Source organism: Scheffersomyces amazonensis (assembly GCF_036850825.1).
Source record: "Scheffersomyces amazonensis strain UFMG-HMD-26.3 chromosome Unknown RJT21scaffold_2, whole genome shotgun sequence".
Classification (NCBI taxonomy): Eukaryota; Fungi; Ascomycota; class Pichiomycetes; order Serinales; family Debaryomycetaceae; genus Scheffersomyces; species Scheffersomyces amazonensis.
This window is the reverse complement of record NW_027042742.1, coordinates 2,658,595-2,675,166: the sequence shown is the minus strand read 5'-3', so window position 1 is coordinate 2,675,166 and position 16,572 is coordinate 2,658,595. Positions and strand designations below refer to the sequence as shown.

Below are 16,572 nucleotides of genomic sequence, written 5' to 3'. Positions count from 1 at the left end.
GACATCCGACAATAGACCGCCGTTTGCATTATTTCTTTCTTTTTTTTGTTATTTACAATTATTTAAAGTTTTTAAACTAAAACTTAATAAGTCAGCAGCAGTTCTTGGCGACCAACAATGAAGGGTGTCAAATTGGTTGCAACTTGTTTGTTTGCCTCATTGGGATATTGCGCTAGCATTGGAAATGACTTTTTAATATTTGGTAAACGAGAAGATGCAATCGGTTGTAATGCTGCTTGTATGGAAGCCACTAATACCATCAATAGTAACTGTGAACAATATCAAGATGATTCTAATTATCTTTCATGTATATGTAATATTAGTGATGAAGGATTTTGGAATAATGTTGGAAGTTGCGCTTGTCAAGGAGATCCTAGCGAATCTCTTAGTGCAGAAAGTGCTCTGATGAATTATTGTATGGATGTGGGACTTTATGAATCTTATTATACTTATGAAGGTGGAGATTCAGATTATACTGGATTTGGAAATTATGATGATATAACTTTTGAACCTTCTCAATCTTATTATGGTGCTTCATTCTTTGGAGAATCTTTTGTTGAAGCTTCTGCTTATGCAACTGATTATTATCCTGCTGTAACAGATTTATCTATCGATGAAACTGATTCGGAAATTGATTCACCAATCGAAACTGGTATTGGTTATCCTGGTTATACCAGAACTTTAATTGCTTCTCAAGCTCCTGAACCTTTGGTATATGATCATGGTAATACTGGTTATGGTACTGGTTATGGTACTGCTTCTGCCTTTGTTTCTCAGGCCGTTCAAGACGAGGCTCAATCAGGGGCTTATACATCTAGTGGCACCCAAGGAAATTCAGTCAGTTCTGTAGTTACTTCCCGTACTATTTCTAGTAGTGCTAGCTCAAGTTCTTCTGAAAGGAGTAGTACAAGCAGCAGAGAAACTTCAAGTACTTCTAAAACCCAATCATCAACTTCTGCATCGACTTCTGCATCAACTTCAACTTCAACAACTGCAAATTTTGCTCATTCAGTCTCTGTTGGTGGACTGATCTTCATTATCTTATTGGGATTCTTATAAACTCAATAAGTAGTGTCTGTTTGATTTAGTATCTGCATTCAATCAAAAGTTAATAAAAATTGGAACTGTATTATATACAATTTAAATTAATGCATTAATAACTATAACTACATGTATATATGTCAAAAATAGTATGATTCTTCTAATCTCTATAATTCATCCCTAACAGGATTATTCTTATTATACTCAGCTATAATATCTGCGCCAGGAATAACTACCTTATATTCAATAAATAAATCACCATATTCTTCACCAGTACCATCATGATCATGATCTTCATAAACAGGCATACCTTTTCCTTTTATTACTTCTATCTCACCATGGGTAACTACTTGTCCCTCTTTTCTAGAAAGTTTAATAGTATCTTCAGTATCATCAAAGAATTTCAAAAGTCTCAGCCATCCTCCTGTTATAGATTCATTTAAGGTTAATACTTCTGTTCTGTATAAATTATTGTTAATTCTTCTATATCCCCAACCTTTGGAGAATTCTTCTCTTAAATTTATAATAAGATCACCTGGAACTAAATCAGGATGTTTATCACCTTCTCCATGAAGTACAATATTAGAATCTCTAGGTTGACCAGGTTTTACATAAACTTCATAATGCCTTTGACCATTCTTGACTCCATGACCATGACATGAATTACATTTATTGGTAATAATTTTACCCTTTCCACCACATTCATCACAACCGGTTCTGACTTGTTGAAACATTCCTGGAGCCAATTGATGTCTTATAGTCATGTAACCAGACCCATCACATTTCCTACAAGTATGAGTCTTTTTATCTTTTGAACCGGTACCATCACATACATCACAAATATTTCTCATTTGAAGATCGAATTCCAATAACTTACCATTATAAAAATCCTTTAATTCAACATTCATATTAACTTGAGTACTATCACCTCTTCTTTGACCCGGTTGACCACCTTGACCTCCAAAGAAATGACCAAACATATCACCAAAATCAAATTGCTGTGGTTGAGGTCTACCATTTGGATCACCAAATTGATCATAATTAGATCTCTTTTCTGAATTTCCCAATACTTCATAAGCTTCACCAACTTCTAGAAACTTTTCATGAGCTTCTTCATTACCAGGATTTTTATCCGGATGATATTTTAAACTTAATTGCTTATATGCTGATTTGATCTGTTTCTCATTAGCATTCTTATCAACACCAAGAATCAGATAATAATCTTTATTTGCCATGGCAAATGTTATTATAAACAAACTAATGCATAGTATTATTGAAAGGACTCTCATTATAGATCTTACTTAAGATCACCAGCTAATTCTAATGGAATAACAGAGTATATTTAATTAATTAGTTACACACCCATGTCTCGAAATTTTTCATTACACGTCAACATTTCGCTTGGTGATTATTGCGGTGAGGATGTGAATCCATTTGTGTGCGTGCTTGTGCACGTGACTTAATCGGATTTATCAATTCTTATATATAACATTCCAACCCACTTAAAACTTTAAATTACTTAACTAAAGTTATAAGTTAATTCAAGTGGTTAACTATAATACTAATTAACAGAACTACAGGACCTAACAAGATTAACCATTCAAAACAAAGCTTGTCCAGGTGAAAGAAGATCCACCGAATGGAAGCTTCTGATTTTGTGATGCTCCATTGTTGAGATTGAGCTGAACCGGACTTGGTCCCCACCCACTTTAAACATCGGATGTAGTAGCTGGTAACTGGTGACTTGTTTTTAATTCGTAGTCGGTGATAAAGTGCCGAAGGCCATAGTGTCGTTTTGTAGTGAGTAGAATTTCGTCGCATTTCAATTTCAACTATCACGAATTTCCAGGGTTACAGTATAGTGACTTTGACCATACGCATCTCTCACCGAGACCCCACATTTTTACGAGATCTTTCTTATTTATCGATTGTGAAATTTGTCGTATCATCCATATACACCTTTAAGATATTGGACTTCAAAATGTCGCTACACTGGTTATATTTACCAGTCTCTATTCGACTCATATCTAAAGATGAGACTCATGCTGTATCTGGTATACATCTTATATTGAGACTCAATAATAGTGTTAAATGTGATTTTGTACTTACTATTAATTATATACCGAATGTCGAATCTTATAAGATATTAATAAGTGATGGACCTGATATTGATAATGACCATTCTAATACTAAGGATATAGTATCATGGTATCCTGGTAAAGTGGATGAACATATTGGACTTTGTCATTCCCAGAATCAACTTCGGAAATATCTTAGTTACTTCAAAAGAAATGGATTTAATTTGATACCGTATGATATTGCTAATGGGAATCGAACTAGAAATTTTGAAAATTTGGAACTTGTGAAGATTAATATTTTAGATGGGGATTTTAAGTTAAAGTTAATTAATCAACTGTCTCTTTATAAATCTATTTCATTTGATAATAAAGTGTATAAGGGTTTACCAATTACAATTACTTCAAGTCCATTTAATTTTACTAATTCAATGATATTCGCTAACTTTTTATCTAATGGATCAATTAATTATATATTTAAAGATCAAATAGGTTATCTATCCGATATTAAATATTTAGAGAATATGTTAGGTGGAGTAGTTCATAATTCAGAAAATAATATGTCAATTGGACTTGTAATGGGGAGTATTAAGAAATTAAATGGAGATGGAGATTTAACATTTATATTATCTTGGGATATTATATGGAATAGTTTAATAACTTATGATAAACGGATATGTCATTATTCTCCAGTATTATTAAAGCTTAATAGATTATCATCTATTGCATCTATAGAATCTACTTCAACAATTATAAATCCTTCAGTATTTCCTATAACTATTAGAAATACAAGATCTTCATCTTGGGGGTCTTGTATATATTATAATGATACTACAATTATAACCAATTTCCATGTATTACAACCATTCATTGGTAAAGAAAATATTCGATGTGAAATATATCTTTCTAGTTCATTAATATTAACTATTACTAATGATGATGAGATTATAACTCCATTTGATGGTATTGATTTATCATTTATAAAGTTATGTCCCAGTAATATATTCATTCTTCATTCCAAAAGTTCATTAAAACCAGTAACTAAATCAGAATCTTATTCAATAGGTCAAAGGGTTTGTAGTAGAGGATTTGGATTATTTAATAATTTAACTCATATAAGTCCATTACAATCGGAAGGAATAATTAATTCCAAAATTTTATTACCTCTCACTAAGAAATCTCCTAAAACTTCATGTATGATAATTACTTCTTCATCATGTTGGAATGGATCTTCAGGTGGTGGACTATTCTTAAAGAAATCTAATGATTTTATTGGATTAATATGTTCCAATGCTCAAATTAAAATCCCTAACTTATTAGATGAGAATTATGATCCTAAAGCCAGAATTAAATATCCTGATGGTAAAGATGATGATTTAATTGAAAAATTATCTAAATTCTCTTTAGTATTACCTATTGAAGTAATTGATTATTGTTATAATCATACTATTTTCAAACTGCCTCAATCTACTATATTAATTCCAGAAATTGATTCTAGAATTAAAGATATTTGGCAATTAAAGGGTTTTCATCAAGATATAGTTATATCATCTACAAAGTTATAGTATTTATAAGTTACCAGTATATATTTGTTATTAATATATTAATACATATAATCATAGAGTCCTGGATATATTACAAACGTTAATGTAGATATAATAGTTCGTTAATAAGTTTCATAAGAGCATAAGTTTTATTTGTGGTTGTGGTTGTAGTTATTTCCTCATAACATTAGGTATCAAAGTTTTAAGAGACCTTGCATCTTCTCCCAATTCATTAGACCCTGTAGCTCCACTAAGAGATTCACTCAGTTTAACTCCTTTAGGTAGAATAGGAGGTAATAAGAAATCACTAGTACTTGTACTAGTACCAATAATAGTTGCGTTGGACGGAGCCATTATATCATTTGCACTATTCGAATTACTATTGTTTAATGATAAAGAAGATGATGATAAGATTGGAGGAGGAGGAGGATAAGTTGCATAGGAATTATAATAGCTAAACTTTCCATTAGAATTATTACCATTATTATTATTAATGCCTGTGGTAGTGTTATTATTGTTGATGTTATTATTATTAATATTATTATTAATATTATTAATATTATTACTACTAGGAGTAGGAGTAAGATTAGTAGTAGTATATACTGCATTAGGACCGGAAATTATTGGAGAATTTTGTACTTCAATACCTGAATGACCATGAGAATTGGCAAGAACTCCAATAGTAATTGAATTAGATCTTCTATAACCTCCAATATTACTATTATAATCATTATAATTGTAAGTATTGTTTTCCATTTGTCCAAGATAACTTGAACCACTTGAATTAGAAATTTGATTAATACTATGAGAATGATCTTCTTTATTAAGTTTAGAAAATTCATCTTGAACCATTTCATTAGTTAATTTATATAAATTCATCTTTAATACTGCCAAATTATTAATCATTTGAGTTCCTACATTATTTATAGTAGTATTTGTACTAATAGCCATACAATTTGCTTGAATTGCTTCAGTGATAAAATCCAGCCAACCATCAAATATTGTATTAAGTTTATTATTTAACATCATAAACCATTTACTATTAAATACAAATTCATCTTGTAAATTAGAATTTGAATTAGAATTTGAATTAGAATTAGTTTGTCCAGTCAGAGGACTTAATGATGGAGAATTACTTGAAGTATTTGAATTATTAATGGAAATATTTGAAGATGAATAAGTATCAATATTTAATTTTTTATTTAAACTTGATTTATTATCCAATAATAAATAAACTAAATTTTGTAAAATATAATTAGTATTAAATGATTCATTATTATTCCAAATTATAAATAATACTTTTGCCATAATTAAATACCATTCATAAATAAATACTGCAATACTATTAATTTGAATAAGATTTAATTTTTTAAGATTTATTATTCCTAAATTTAAATAATCTGCAAAAAATATTATGGGGAAACTAATAATACTTAAATTATTATTTATATCAATTGGATTTGCTTTATAATTTAAATAATTTTTAATATTATTATCAATTAATATATGACGATTAATTAAAAAATCTCTTAATGTATGATTTATAGGAAAATTTAAATTAATCTCTTGAAGAGTTAAATTTAAAAGATCCCAATTAAAATAACTTTGAGGTATAAATAAATAATTATTTAATAATTCATGAAATTTTGTTGGTGAACTAACAATAATATTTTTTTTAAATAATTCAAATAATTTAAGATCTGATGAATTTATTTGAATTAAATTTCTATTAACATGATGAATATTAATAGATTTATTTATAAGAATAACAGAATTATGTAAACAATTCTTTGAATTAAATACGAGAAAATTCTCTCCACTATTGTAATTTTTTAATTCATTAGATAATGTAGAAATTATAATCATCTTTAGAAAATCCAGTTCTTGTTCTAAATTTATAAAATTCTTAGAAAATCTACTCATTAATGTTAATAAAGTTTCACTTCCTTTAACTTGTTTATTTAAAAAGAATGAATAGAATTTTGGAGGAGTTGATTTTAAATAATTGGAAATTAATATATATATATTCCAAAATAAATTAACATTTAAATCAATTAAATTTTCATTGGCACTAGTTAAATCTTTTAAATTTGATATTATTATAAAACTTATATCATTAAGATAATTTAATATTATATCATTATTTATAAATGTATCATCTTCTTCCATTGATGTTGAAAGATTGGTAAATGATTCAAGATTATATTCAAGATAAATAAATGATAATAAATATAAATTATTAAGGATTTCAATTTGATCTAATAAATTATTATTATTATTATAACTAGGAATCAATTTTTTAATTAGTAAATTCCATGATTTTTTAAAGAATAGTATAGATTTTGTATAATTCTTATTGATTACATAACCCATGGAGATAATGGAGTAGATTATACCAATTTTGAAATGACTCGGATGATTCAACTGTTGTTGTTGTTGTTGTTGTTGCAGATTATGGGAATGACTTGTTTGCATACCATTGGACTGAGGAGAAGAAGAATTCTTGAAACTATTATTTGACTTACCATTACCATTTGAAAAGCTATTCAAATTGAAAATTAAATCCTTCAAAATCTTATCAAATACAAGGTAATTAGATGAAGATTCTAGTAAATGAATATATCCAATGAGGAAATTATCATTAAGCGAATGAATTTCATTAGATCTATCGAATTTATTTAATATTGTTTCCAATTTTTTTGTTATAGAAAGTAAATGTATTAGATCATGATTTATTATATCCTTATTAGATGTGGTAGTAGTAGATGTAGTTGTTATTGAAGAAGAATTTGAATTGGTTGAAAATGATGAGAATTGATGATTAGTTGGACTAAGAGTTTGTTTATGATGATCTCCATGATCTGAAACTGATCTCTTTCTCTTTTTGGAATGATTATTATTATTATTACTCATACTTCTTGGTTCTATTGAGCTAGTATATTCATCAAGGCCTATATTGGTTGTACTAGGATTCGTATTTATATTATCGGTAGGTGATAAAGGTTCATTTGATTCATTCATAATATTATGATTTTCTTCAATAACGGAGCTAGAAGATGATGAAGACGTTAAAGTGGTGGGACCTGCCGCACCATTCTTATTGTTGGTATTATTATTAGTAGTGCTAGTGGTGGTAATAGTAGTAGAATCATTCAAGATAGTTGAACTAGTAGTTGAACTAGTAGGATTATTTAGGGATTTATTGGTTGGTAAACTATTAGGGTTTAATTGACTATTATGAACAGTTCTACAATGTCTTTGTAATAAATCTCTTCTTACAAATGATGAAGTACAATGTAGGCAATGGAAAGGTTTCTCATTAGTATGAGACCGTTCATGACGTTGTTTGTGTTCAGATCTGGTGAATGCTCTGGCACAAAAGGCACATATATACTTCTTTTGAGTTGCCATTTTAAATTATATGGGGTTAACTTCGCTAGTCTAGTTTATGCTAAATCCAGGGAATGAAAATAAACGAAATATTTCTTAAACTATATGGAGTGCAGCCAGTAAAGATATTACCTAGCACTTATAAATTCTTGCACCTTCCTATCAGTAGAAATTTTAAATCGGTGAGTGGTGGGATGTGTCAATGGAAATGGATGAGATGCGTTGCAAAGTATAGGAGATCTATAACCTGATAGTCACCTAAATTTACTATATAAAACCGTCAGGTTCAAAATTAAACAGAAGTTCGGTACGTGCTACAAATTACTAGTTAATTAGGAATTTTAAATATATATATAGATAATTCAACAACAGTTGTGAATTAAATTTTATGGCTAAATGGAAATTAGAAGACACGGCAAAAAAAAAAAATTAAAAATTAATGAAAAGTGGAGGGGGTGCCAAAATAAAGTAAGTGGAGTAATTATGCAGGAAATCAGATTCTTAATGGAAAAAGAAAAATACCCCGCAAAGTCAGACATAAAAAATACCTTAAAAAACAAAAATAAAAATAAAAATTTAAAGACATTTTACTGAGAGCTATATACGACATACTAATACTTAATCGTTTTCATCATGTTCCATTGTTCTCATACTCTGGATATAAGTACTTACCAATTAGGGGCATTGGTCCTTCATTATTAGACTCTATTGGTCAGTCTTTTCACAAAAGAGATTGTTCCAGAGTCTAGAAGAAAACCCGAAAAACATCCGCAGAAGCGAATATATTCCCCATGCTTGCTGTAGGGTTTGGGCTTCGCGGGTCGCAAATTGCGGCAAAAAAATTTTACTGAGCTCTAGTTATTCTCCAAAATCATGATACAACTGTTTGATAATTTGGATAGGAACTGCTGCTACTTTGACTTAATTATGAAATTTGTATATTACAGGTATTGTAGATATATGTTTACATTTCATTGAAGAAATCAGATGTGTATTATATTCCTAAATAATCACATTGTCATCAACAAGCCGCTCGCTAGCTCGCAAACCACTTCCCTCACTAAAATCTCGGTAGATCGTAAATCAGGAAAAAAAAAATTAATAAATTCAGATAATTCCCCTCCTAGCCCCTATAAGTATATAATCAACTACGCATTTATTCAGGTTTTAGTACTGCGAAACATTTTTAAATACACAAATTACAGCACGTCAATTTAACTTTTGTTTTATCACAATCAAAGTAACCTAGAGTATCCCGTGCTAATTTTACTACCCTCCTGCAAGACTCATGTTAGGTCGGCTTTCTTCTCCTAGGATGGTTAGGTAGTGGAAAAAGCATACTACCATTTGTACTCCAATTTAATACAAAGCTTCAGAAACCGGGTTCTTACTACAAAAGCAGAAATCAGTTCATGCACGTCTATCTCCTAAGCAACTTTGTAGTCCCAAAACAGCAAGAATTGCGCACATCTCATAGAATGCAACTTCTGCGTTTCCCTCTTATGCAAGCTCTCATTTCATGTTTACTCCTCTTTTTTTTAAAAGTCCAATGACTTATAGCTAAAACACTAATTCTTTGGGATGGAGGATTATTATATGTCATAACTCAATTGAGAATTTCCCAAAAGGAACTGAGTAAGTCAACCTGGTGACAGAGAATCAGTTTAGCTTTTTTCTTAGCATACTCCGATTAATTTTCAGCCTCTTACCCCTCCCTCATCGACTTTAAAGATTATCTTTAGCGTACATGCTGTAGTTGTTTAGATACCGCCACAACTCCGTCAATAAAAGTAGCAACTCTTGTTGATAACTATGCAGCCTATAAAAAGATATTGCTTGTGTCATTAGTTGCCAGTGAGAGAATTTTCTTTGCCTTGACAGAAGCATTTGATTAAGCAGCGAAAGCTCCTAATTACACAGCGCAAAAAGCTATAACGCAAACACACTTGTGTACCTTCTTAAACAATCTACCTTTTCTAAATAATGCTTATTGTAAGAGAAGCTGCTCAATCTTGCTTGGTTACAGAACGTTTCTTTTTCTTCTTACGGAGTACCCCACGACATGAAATACTGAAAATATTTTATTTTCCAAACTTAGTATGTATATAGTCAAATGACATTGTGAGCTTCTCTTAAATCCCCACTTGACAATAATGATTTATCCCCTCTATAAGTCATGAGCATGATGTCTATGCCGTACTTTGAAATACAGTACTTATTTGTATAACCCCTCCATGCATTCAATCATCTCCGTGATCTCCAGTGCGAAATGATGTATCATCGCAGGAACTACCTACCCTGCCTATTTGCGGTTCACTGATTCCCTTACCTTATCATATTGTATTGCAATTGAGCATCGAACCATATTGGGTGATTAAGCTCATTATTATTAGCGCAATTGCAGAGTATTATTCAAGCATCTATGACACAAGAAGTATGTACAAAGAAAGTTAAAAATATGAAGCACCCCATAATTACATTTGCATGGCTGTAATTCAAATCTTGGCCCTCGTTACATGGTGATATTGTCTATATTTTGAATAATTTTCTATCATTGTTTGTTGTTTTGTTCTTCCGATGTAACATCCCCAAGATAAACCATGCGGCTAGATGAATCTATTATTTTCTCCCCTTTTCTACTACTCCATTTTTCGCGCTGCTTATCTGAAGCTAAATTATATCAGAGTCTTGATTCAGTAACAGATCAACCACAAAGCCTTGCCCATTTTAACCATAGCCTTGCCCATTTTAACCATATGTTTTGGTTGTAAAATTTCCAGAATTGTTGGAAGCTATCATTATTGAGATCAACATTTTAGATTACTGATTTGTTCTATCGTGTGAATAGTTATCTCCATATTTAATAAATTCACTTGCATAAAAAAGTTAAAATATAGTTAAAGGAGCCGGAGTTTGAGATAGAAAGAGTCAATCCATCTTTGTGTTATTTGACTTCCAATATTAAGATAAAAATATTATCTCTTAGCGCTTACCCGTATGCCTCAGAGTGGGGCAATTATGAATTTCATTCTCAGTGATGAGTTTGTGACTTAATGTTTTGTAATTATATACATTTATCCGAAAATTATAATACAACAAAAGTTAACGAGTAATTATTAATTTTTAGTGGATTAGATGATAAGTTATCCTTCAGAATTATAATTAGCAATCTAATGTAGTTGAATATTTAAAAGATCTATCACATTCTTAATAAGCTAGCCTTACCCCACTCCTTTCTTAATAAAGAATGTTTCGGAATCACTAACTTGTTATTTTTCGAGTCAAGCTTTCCCCCGCTAGAAATGGAAATCCACTAGAGCCCAACTCGGTAATGTTTCCTTTCTTCCCTCTAGGTCGCCCCACTGCGATTCTGTGTCTCCAAATAATTTATTTTTGGGGTGCGGGTCCTCGCTCATCGTCGCACAAACTTCTTTTAATCCCCCGCAGGACTATTCATTATTGCGCTTTTTTGCGAACTTAAACAGTCGTGTGCTGACGATGATTCAACTCCTATTCATCATGTGGGTTTAGGAAGACCAACAATAATTCGCCCAACCAAAAGATTGAAAAGTTGGAGAAGTTGGAGAAGTTGGAGATTAGAAGTACATATACTCGTGTAGGTAGCGGAAGCCAAATGATTAAATTAGAGTAGACTCATACATGGTCGGTAAAAGCTTACACATACAATGATTTGCAACCAAAAACTTCTATTAAGTAACATAGTTATTATTCCTTATTTGCTATATACGTAGGCTTATTGTTACTTTTAAATTTTCTATACTCTTGTTCTCTAAGAACTAGAAGAATACTGCATAATTTCAATCCTTCCTCACTGATATCATCATTCTGATAATCAAATAATCTGAAAGTCCCATTCTTTAAAAAACTCTTCTTTAATTTGACATTTCCCTCATCTAAGTACTGACACATAGGAGTGTTGACTAATGGCTTATGCTCTTCAATTGAATTTAAAATTGCACGTCTATCTTGACTCTCTATCAACTTGAAAAATGTATTCGAGGTAGGTGAATTTTGTTTGAGGTTCTTGATTTGGTCTTTCTCATTAAATTCTAAATCATTACTTAATAACTCTGCATCTTTTCTCATTACAAAAGCCTTAATTAAACTGTTAGTACCAAACGTAGATGAAGTCCCTGTAACACCTATAATTCGGAAATTAGTATCATAGAGGTTGAAATCAACTGTTGGCGTGTGACTATTATTGTTCAATAAATGGACTGTGCTTGTAATTTCACCCTTCTCGTTGAAAAATTTCAAGATATAATAATTAACGTATGTCGTAACCACCTTAAAATACACTTTAACAAATTCATACTTCTCATTACATGTTTTGAATCGATATATCGATAAGATCGGCGAGTTAATCTTTAATAAGCCTAATTTAGATGAAAATGTTTGTAAAATTGGATGCTCCGTCAATGACCCAGTAGATTCATTAACGGTGTCTAAATATTTATCAAATGAATTGATTGATTTGAACATCATGGTTCCAGAATGAAAGAATGTTGATATTAATGGTAATTGTTTAACAGCATTATATTGTGGTAATGTACGCCCCATGATTTCTATCGGCTCATTATAAAGGGTGGTGGCATCAGAATAGAGTGATTCCATATCATTACTTGAATCAAGAGCCTGGTATGGACTATCAGTTCGAATTATACTAGCATTGTTCAATGGTGAATGTTGATCTTGATCAGTAACTAAAGTTGTTAGAGTCTCTTGACTATTTGATCTCACTAATACTGTAGATCGTCCAACTATATGATTATCATTACTACGAACATTGTTCACAGGAGATCTAATGGGCGTTCTACTCAGACTTCCGTTGACGTGACCATGGCTATTTCTCCGTAAGATATTATTGAACATTCGATAATAACTGATAGCTGCATGGTCCGATTAGCAGAGATTTCAAAAATAAAAATTATTCGCTTATAGTTAGGTCGTGTGCATGAACAACTGCACACTAAATTGTTACTAGTAACATAGTAGACTGCAACGGTCAGCTTTAAGTTGTAGATAATTTACTGCCGACAATAACAATGCGGCTGTATATAATAAAGCTAGCATGAGAAGCGGTTTAGTTTATAAATTTCATAATACGTCTCTGTTCTACATTTCTCACAATCCACTTCAATTAGCTAAAGAAGTGTAAGCAGATTTCACAATTTAGATATTTAGAAAGCCGATAGCGGTATTTACTCAATTTCAAATTAATTATAAGTTTAGTATAATAAATATACACATTATCCTATTTGTGTGGTAAGATATCTTTCGGAGTTGTCGTGGTGAATCCATGTGACACAAGATTAAGTATTGCAACGCATCCACTGATGTCTCGATTTCCAGCAGTTCTTGTTCCATATTCTATAATAACAGAGATATACGAGACTATTGTCTGTGTAGTTAAAGATAAACTAGAAAATATAAATCTGATTTCTTAACGGTTGCAACTACTTGTGCGTCGTACCCATTATGTGGCTCGCTAGAATTAAATTAACTTTGTGGATGACAATGAAAAAAGAATTAGGCCAAATTACGTAATTCTAACGATACTGCTAAAAGTGTCATTTATGACATTTAGCTCACGACTTTTCACTTTAGCTCATGTTAAATCCAAATGGCTTATGAATTACTGAATCACTCACTACAAAACATCTGCGGCGATATACTGATCCAACAATATACATTAACCAATAGTCTGTTTCAGCCCTTCGGTACACAATCTTCGGTGATTTTGACGTTATCGCAAAAGGTACCGAGAGAAAAAAAAGAAAAACATAAAGATCACCGGCTCGACACGGTCCCTAAATTTTTTTTTAAGCTGAGCCCTTTAAATAAATTGGCCATACTACAAATCTGCTATAACCAGTTCAGTTCAAAGCTAAATTAGGTAGAAAGTATCTTACAAAGTTTCATTATCATGTCAGGTGAAAAGCTAACATTCAAACAGCAGTTTCATGACTTCCCTGTCCGCCAAATGCTTATCATCTGTATCATTAGATTTAGTGAACCCTTAGCATTCACGTCTTTATTTCCATATTTATATTTTATGATACGTGATTTTAAAATAGCTGAAAGAGAAGAAGATATTTCCAAGTATAGTGGATATTTGGCTTCATGTTTTGCCTTCTGCCAATTCTTATTTGCAGTTAGATGGGGTAAATTAAGTGATAAGATTGGGAGAAAATTCATTCTCTTAATTGGATTATTTGGTACCGCATCTTCCTTATTATTATTTGGATTCAGTCAAAATTATTGGCAAGCATTAGCAGCCAGATCTATTGCAGGGATCTTAAATGGTAATGTTGCCGTTTTAAGAACTGTTATAGGAGAAATAGCCACTGAAAGAAGACATCAAGCCATAGCATTTTCAACTTTACCTTTATTATTCAATTTCGGATCTATTATTGGTCCAGCAATTGGTGGGTCCAAATATTTAACCCATCCTAAGAAGGAAAGTCCTTATGATACCCAAACCCAAGAGGTTTCTGATGGTTTATATTCATTTTATGAAAAATTTATTAGAAAATATCCATATGCATTATCTAATATTGTTGTAGCAGCATTTTTATTATTCAGTTTAGTATGTGGATTCCTATTCCTTGAAGAAACCCATGATGTTTATAAATATAGAACCGATTATGGGGTTGAATTAGGTGATTGGTTATTATCCAAAATTGGTATTGCACCACCTGAAAGACCATGGCATAGAAGACAATTACATGAAGGACATAACTATTATCGTGTTGAAGATTCTGTTACTCCACCACCTGCAGCATCTACTCCAACTATATCTCCTACAGAAAATTCACCATTGTTAACCAATAATAATGCCAATTCTGGAGCAGCATTAATTGATGATGTAGCTTCTATTCAATCGGAAGCCTTAGATTCATCAGATGATGCAGAAATTCAAAGTATAAGACCATACATCTCACGTCGTATGTCTCAGGCCATTGTTAAAACATATTCTATGGAAGGACAAAGGGAAATTGAAGAATATAAGCCAACATATACTAATGCTTTTACACCAGCAGTCATAACTGTTATTACTGGTAATTTCATTATTTCGTTACATAATGTTACATACAATGAATTCTTACCTGTTTTCCTTGCCGCTAGATTCCAGAAGGAGAAATTACAATTTCCCTTTAAAATCGAAGGTGGGTTTGGATTAGATACCAACTATATTGGTACTTTATTTTCTTCAACCGGTATGATGGGAATGTTAATTATTATGGTTATCTTCCCATGGTTAGATAGAAAGTTAGGTACTATAAATGGTTATAGATTATCCGTTTCCATTTTCCCTATAGTGTATTTCATGGTGCCATTTGCCATTTTTACTTTAACTAAGTATAACCCCAATATTCCAGAATGGGTAACACCAGTATTCTTATATACTTTAACATCATTGAAAACATTAGCTAGTGCTACCGGTATGCCACAAGTCATGTTATTAAATCACCGTGCTGCAGCTAAAGAACATCGTGCTTATGTAAATAGTGCAACCATGAGTATCATTGCATTGGCTAGATTTACTGGACCAATTGTGTTTGGATATTTAATGTCCCTTAGTGATAAATTAGCAATAGGTGAATTGACATGGTGGGTTATGTCCTTAATGGCTGGAGTTGGAATGATTCAATCGTATTGGATGGAAGATTATGATGATGAAGATGAGAAACTCCATCAGACAGAAGAAGAACAAGGTGAACAAGAAGAACAAGATACAAATCCTGATCTTTCTCAACAATTGCAAAGAGATTTTACTGCGATAGAAGTGGAGGATGAAACGCAAACTAGTATCCGTTAGATAAGGCTTCTAGGATATTTCATCAGAGACAGTTAGATAGACAGATAGATAGATAGAGCCGCACGGAGGTATGACGCAAAGGCGTAATAGTTCCGAACAATTTTCGATTTGGTAGATAGTCGATTTAACTCATATGAAATTGATAATGTATCATCTACCCAATGTCATATAGCAATGATAGCAATTTTATAGAGTAATATATTTATCTACGCTTGCGAATATGGTTGTAGTAATTCACACCATAGTATATGAACAATGTTAGCAGCAATTTAGTAGCCACTAACAACGAAAAATAACTCCGTATAGTGTATGCTCAAATCGCATAATATGCCATTCCCGTTTACTGGATTAGTCAGAAATATCTGTCATTCGGGCACGAGCTACCGGTGCGAATCTGTGCGGCCCCCTTCCGCAAACGTTTACTTCGATTGCAGCTAACTGAATAAGGGAGTGTACCCCCTCCCCCAACAAAAGAAATGAATGTTTTTTCAGAAAAAAAGAAATTTCCTAGGATCTCTTTCAGGAAAAGTAATTAGATACATGTTTAGAGGTATTAAAACGAACGAATAGGAAAAGCCATAACTGAGTCATAATGCGGTAGTGTATGAAAGGTTAGACGCAATGGAATGCTTTAATCTTCACCTCAAAATTGTTCATTGGTATGTATTTAGTCATTATG

General features: G+C 31.6%; 6 protein-coding genes across 6 annotated transcripts; 3 read left to right on the top strand and 3 right to left on the bottom strand. All coding sequences in view use genetic code 12, as the record gives it.

Annotated features, from left to right (window-relative positions):
* The first annotated feature begins 28 nt into the window (after positions 1-28).
* RJT21DRAFT_26991 (uncharacterized protein) lies at positions 29-1,353 on the top strand. Its single transcript, XM_064883970.1, has one exon. It carries the CDS (start codon positions 118-120, stop codon positions 1,057-1,059), a length of 942 nt encoding a protein of 313 aa, XP_064740137.1. The 5' UTR covers positions 29-117; the 3' UTR covers positions 1,060-1,353.
* On the bottom strand, positions 1,135-2,676 carry RJT21DRAFT_26974 (uncharacterized protein). Its single transcript, XM_064883969.1, has one exon. It carries the CDS (start codon positions 2,328-2,330, stop codon positions 1,209-1,211), a length of 1,122 nt encoding a protein of 373 aa, XP_064740136.1. The 5' UTR covers positions 2,331-2,676; the 3' UTR covers positions 1,135-1,208.
* A 346-nt stretch (positions 2,677-3,022) lies between these two features.
* Positions 3,023-4,681, top strand: RJT21DRAFT_113296 (uncharacterized protein; the record flags this gene model as incomplete). The annotated part of the gene is made up of 1 exon (XM_064880151.1): positions 3,023-4,681. The coding sequence occupies one exon, from the start codon at positions 3,023-3,025 to the stop codon at positions 4,679-4,681; it is 1,659 nt and encodes a 552-aa protein (XP_064740135.1).
* A 75-nt stretch (positions 4,682-4,756) lies between these two features.
* On the bottom strand, positions 4,757-8,291 carry TRY5 (Try5p). Its single transcript, XM_064883149.1, has one exon. It carries the CDS (start codon positions 8,069-8,071, stop codon positions 4,832-4,834), a length of 3,240 nt encoding a protein of 1,079 aa, XP_064740134.1. The 5' UTR covers positions 8,072-8,291; the 3' UTR covers positions 4,757-4,831.
* Positions 8,292-11,743: 3,452 nt separating this feature from the next.
* On the bottom strand, positions 11,744-12,956 carry RJT21DRAFT_119543 (uncharacterized protein). Its single transcript, XM_064881435.1, has one exon. The coding sequence runs from the start codon at positions 12,941-12,943 to the stop codon at positions 11,777-11,779; it is 1,167 nt and encodes a 388-aa protein (XP_064740133.1). The 5' UTR covers positions 12,944-12,956; the 3' UTR covers positions 11,744-11,776.
* A 1,041-nt stretch (positions 12,957-13,997) lies between these two features.
* RJT21DRAFT_104552 (MFS transporter) lies at positions 13,998-16,183 on the top strand (the record flags this gene model as incomplete). Its single annotated transcript, XM_064879791.1, has 2 exons — positions 13,998-14,820; positions 14,926-16,183. The coding sequence occupies 2 exons, from the start codon at positions 13,998-14,000 to the stop codon at positions 15,891-15,893; spliced, it is 1,791 nt and encodes a 596-aa protein (XP_064740132.1). The 3' UTR covers positions 15,894-16,183.
* Positions 16,184-16,572: the final 389 nt, after the last annotated feature.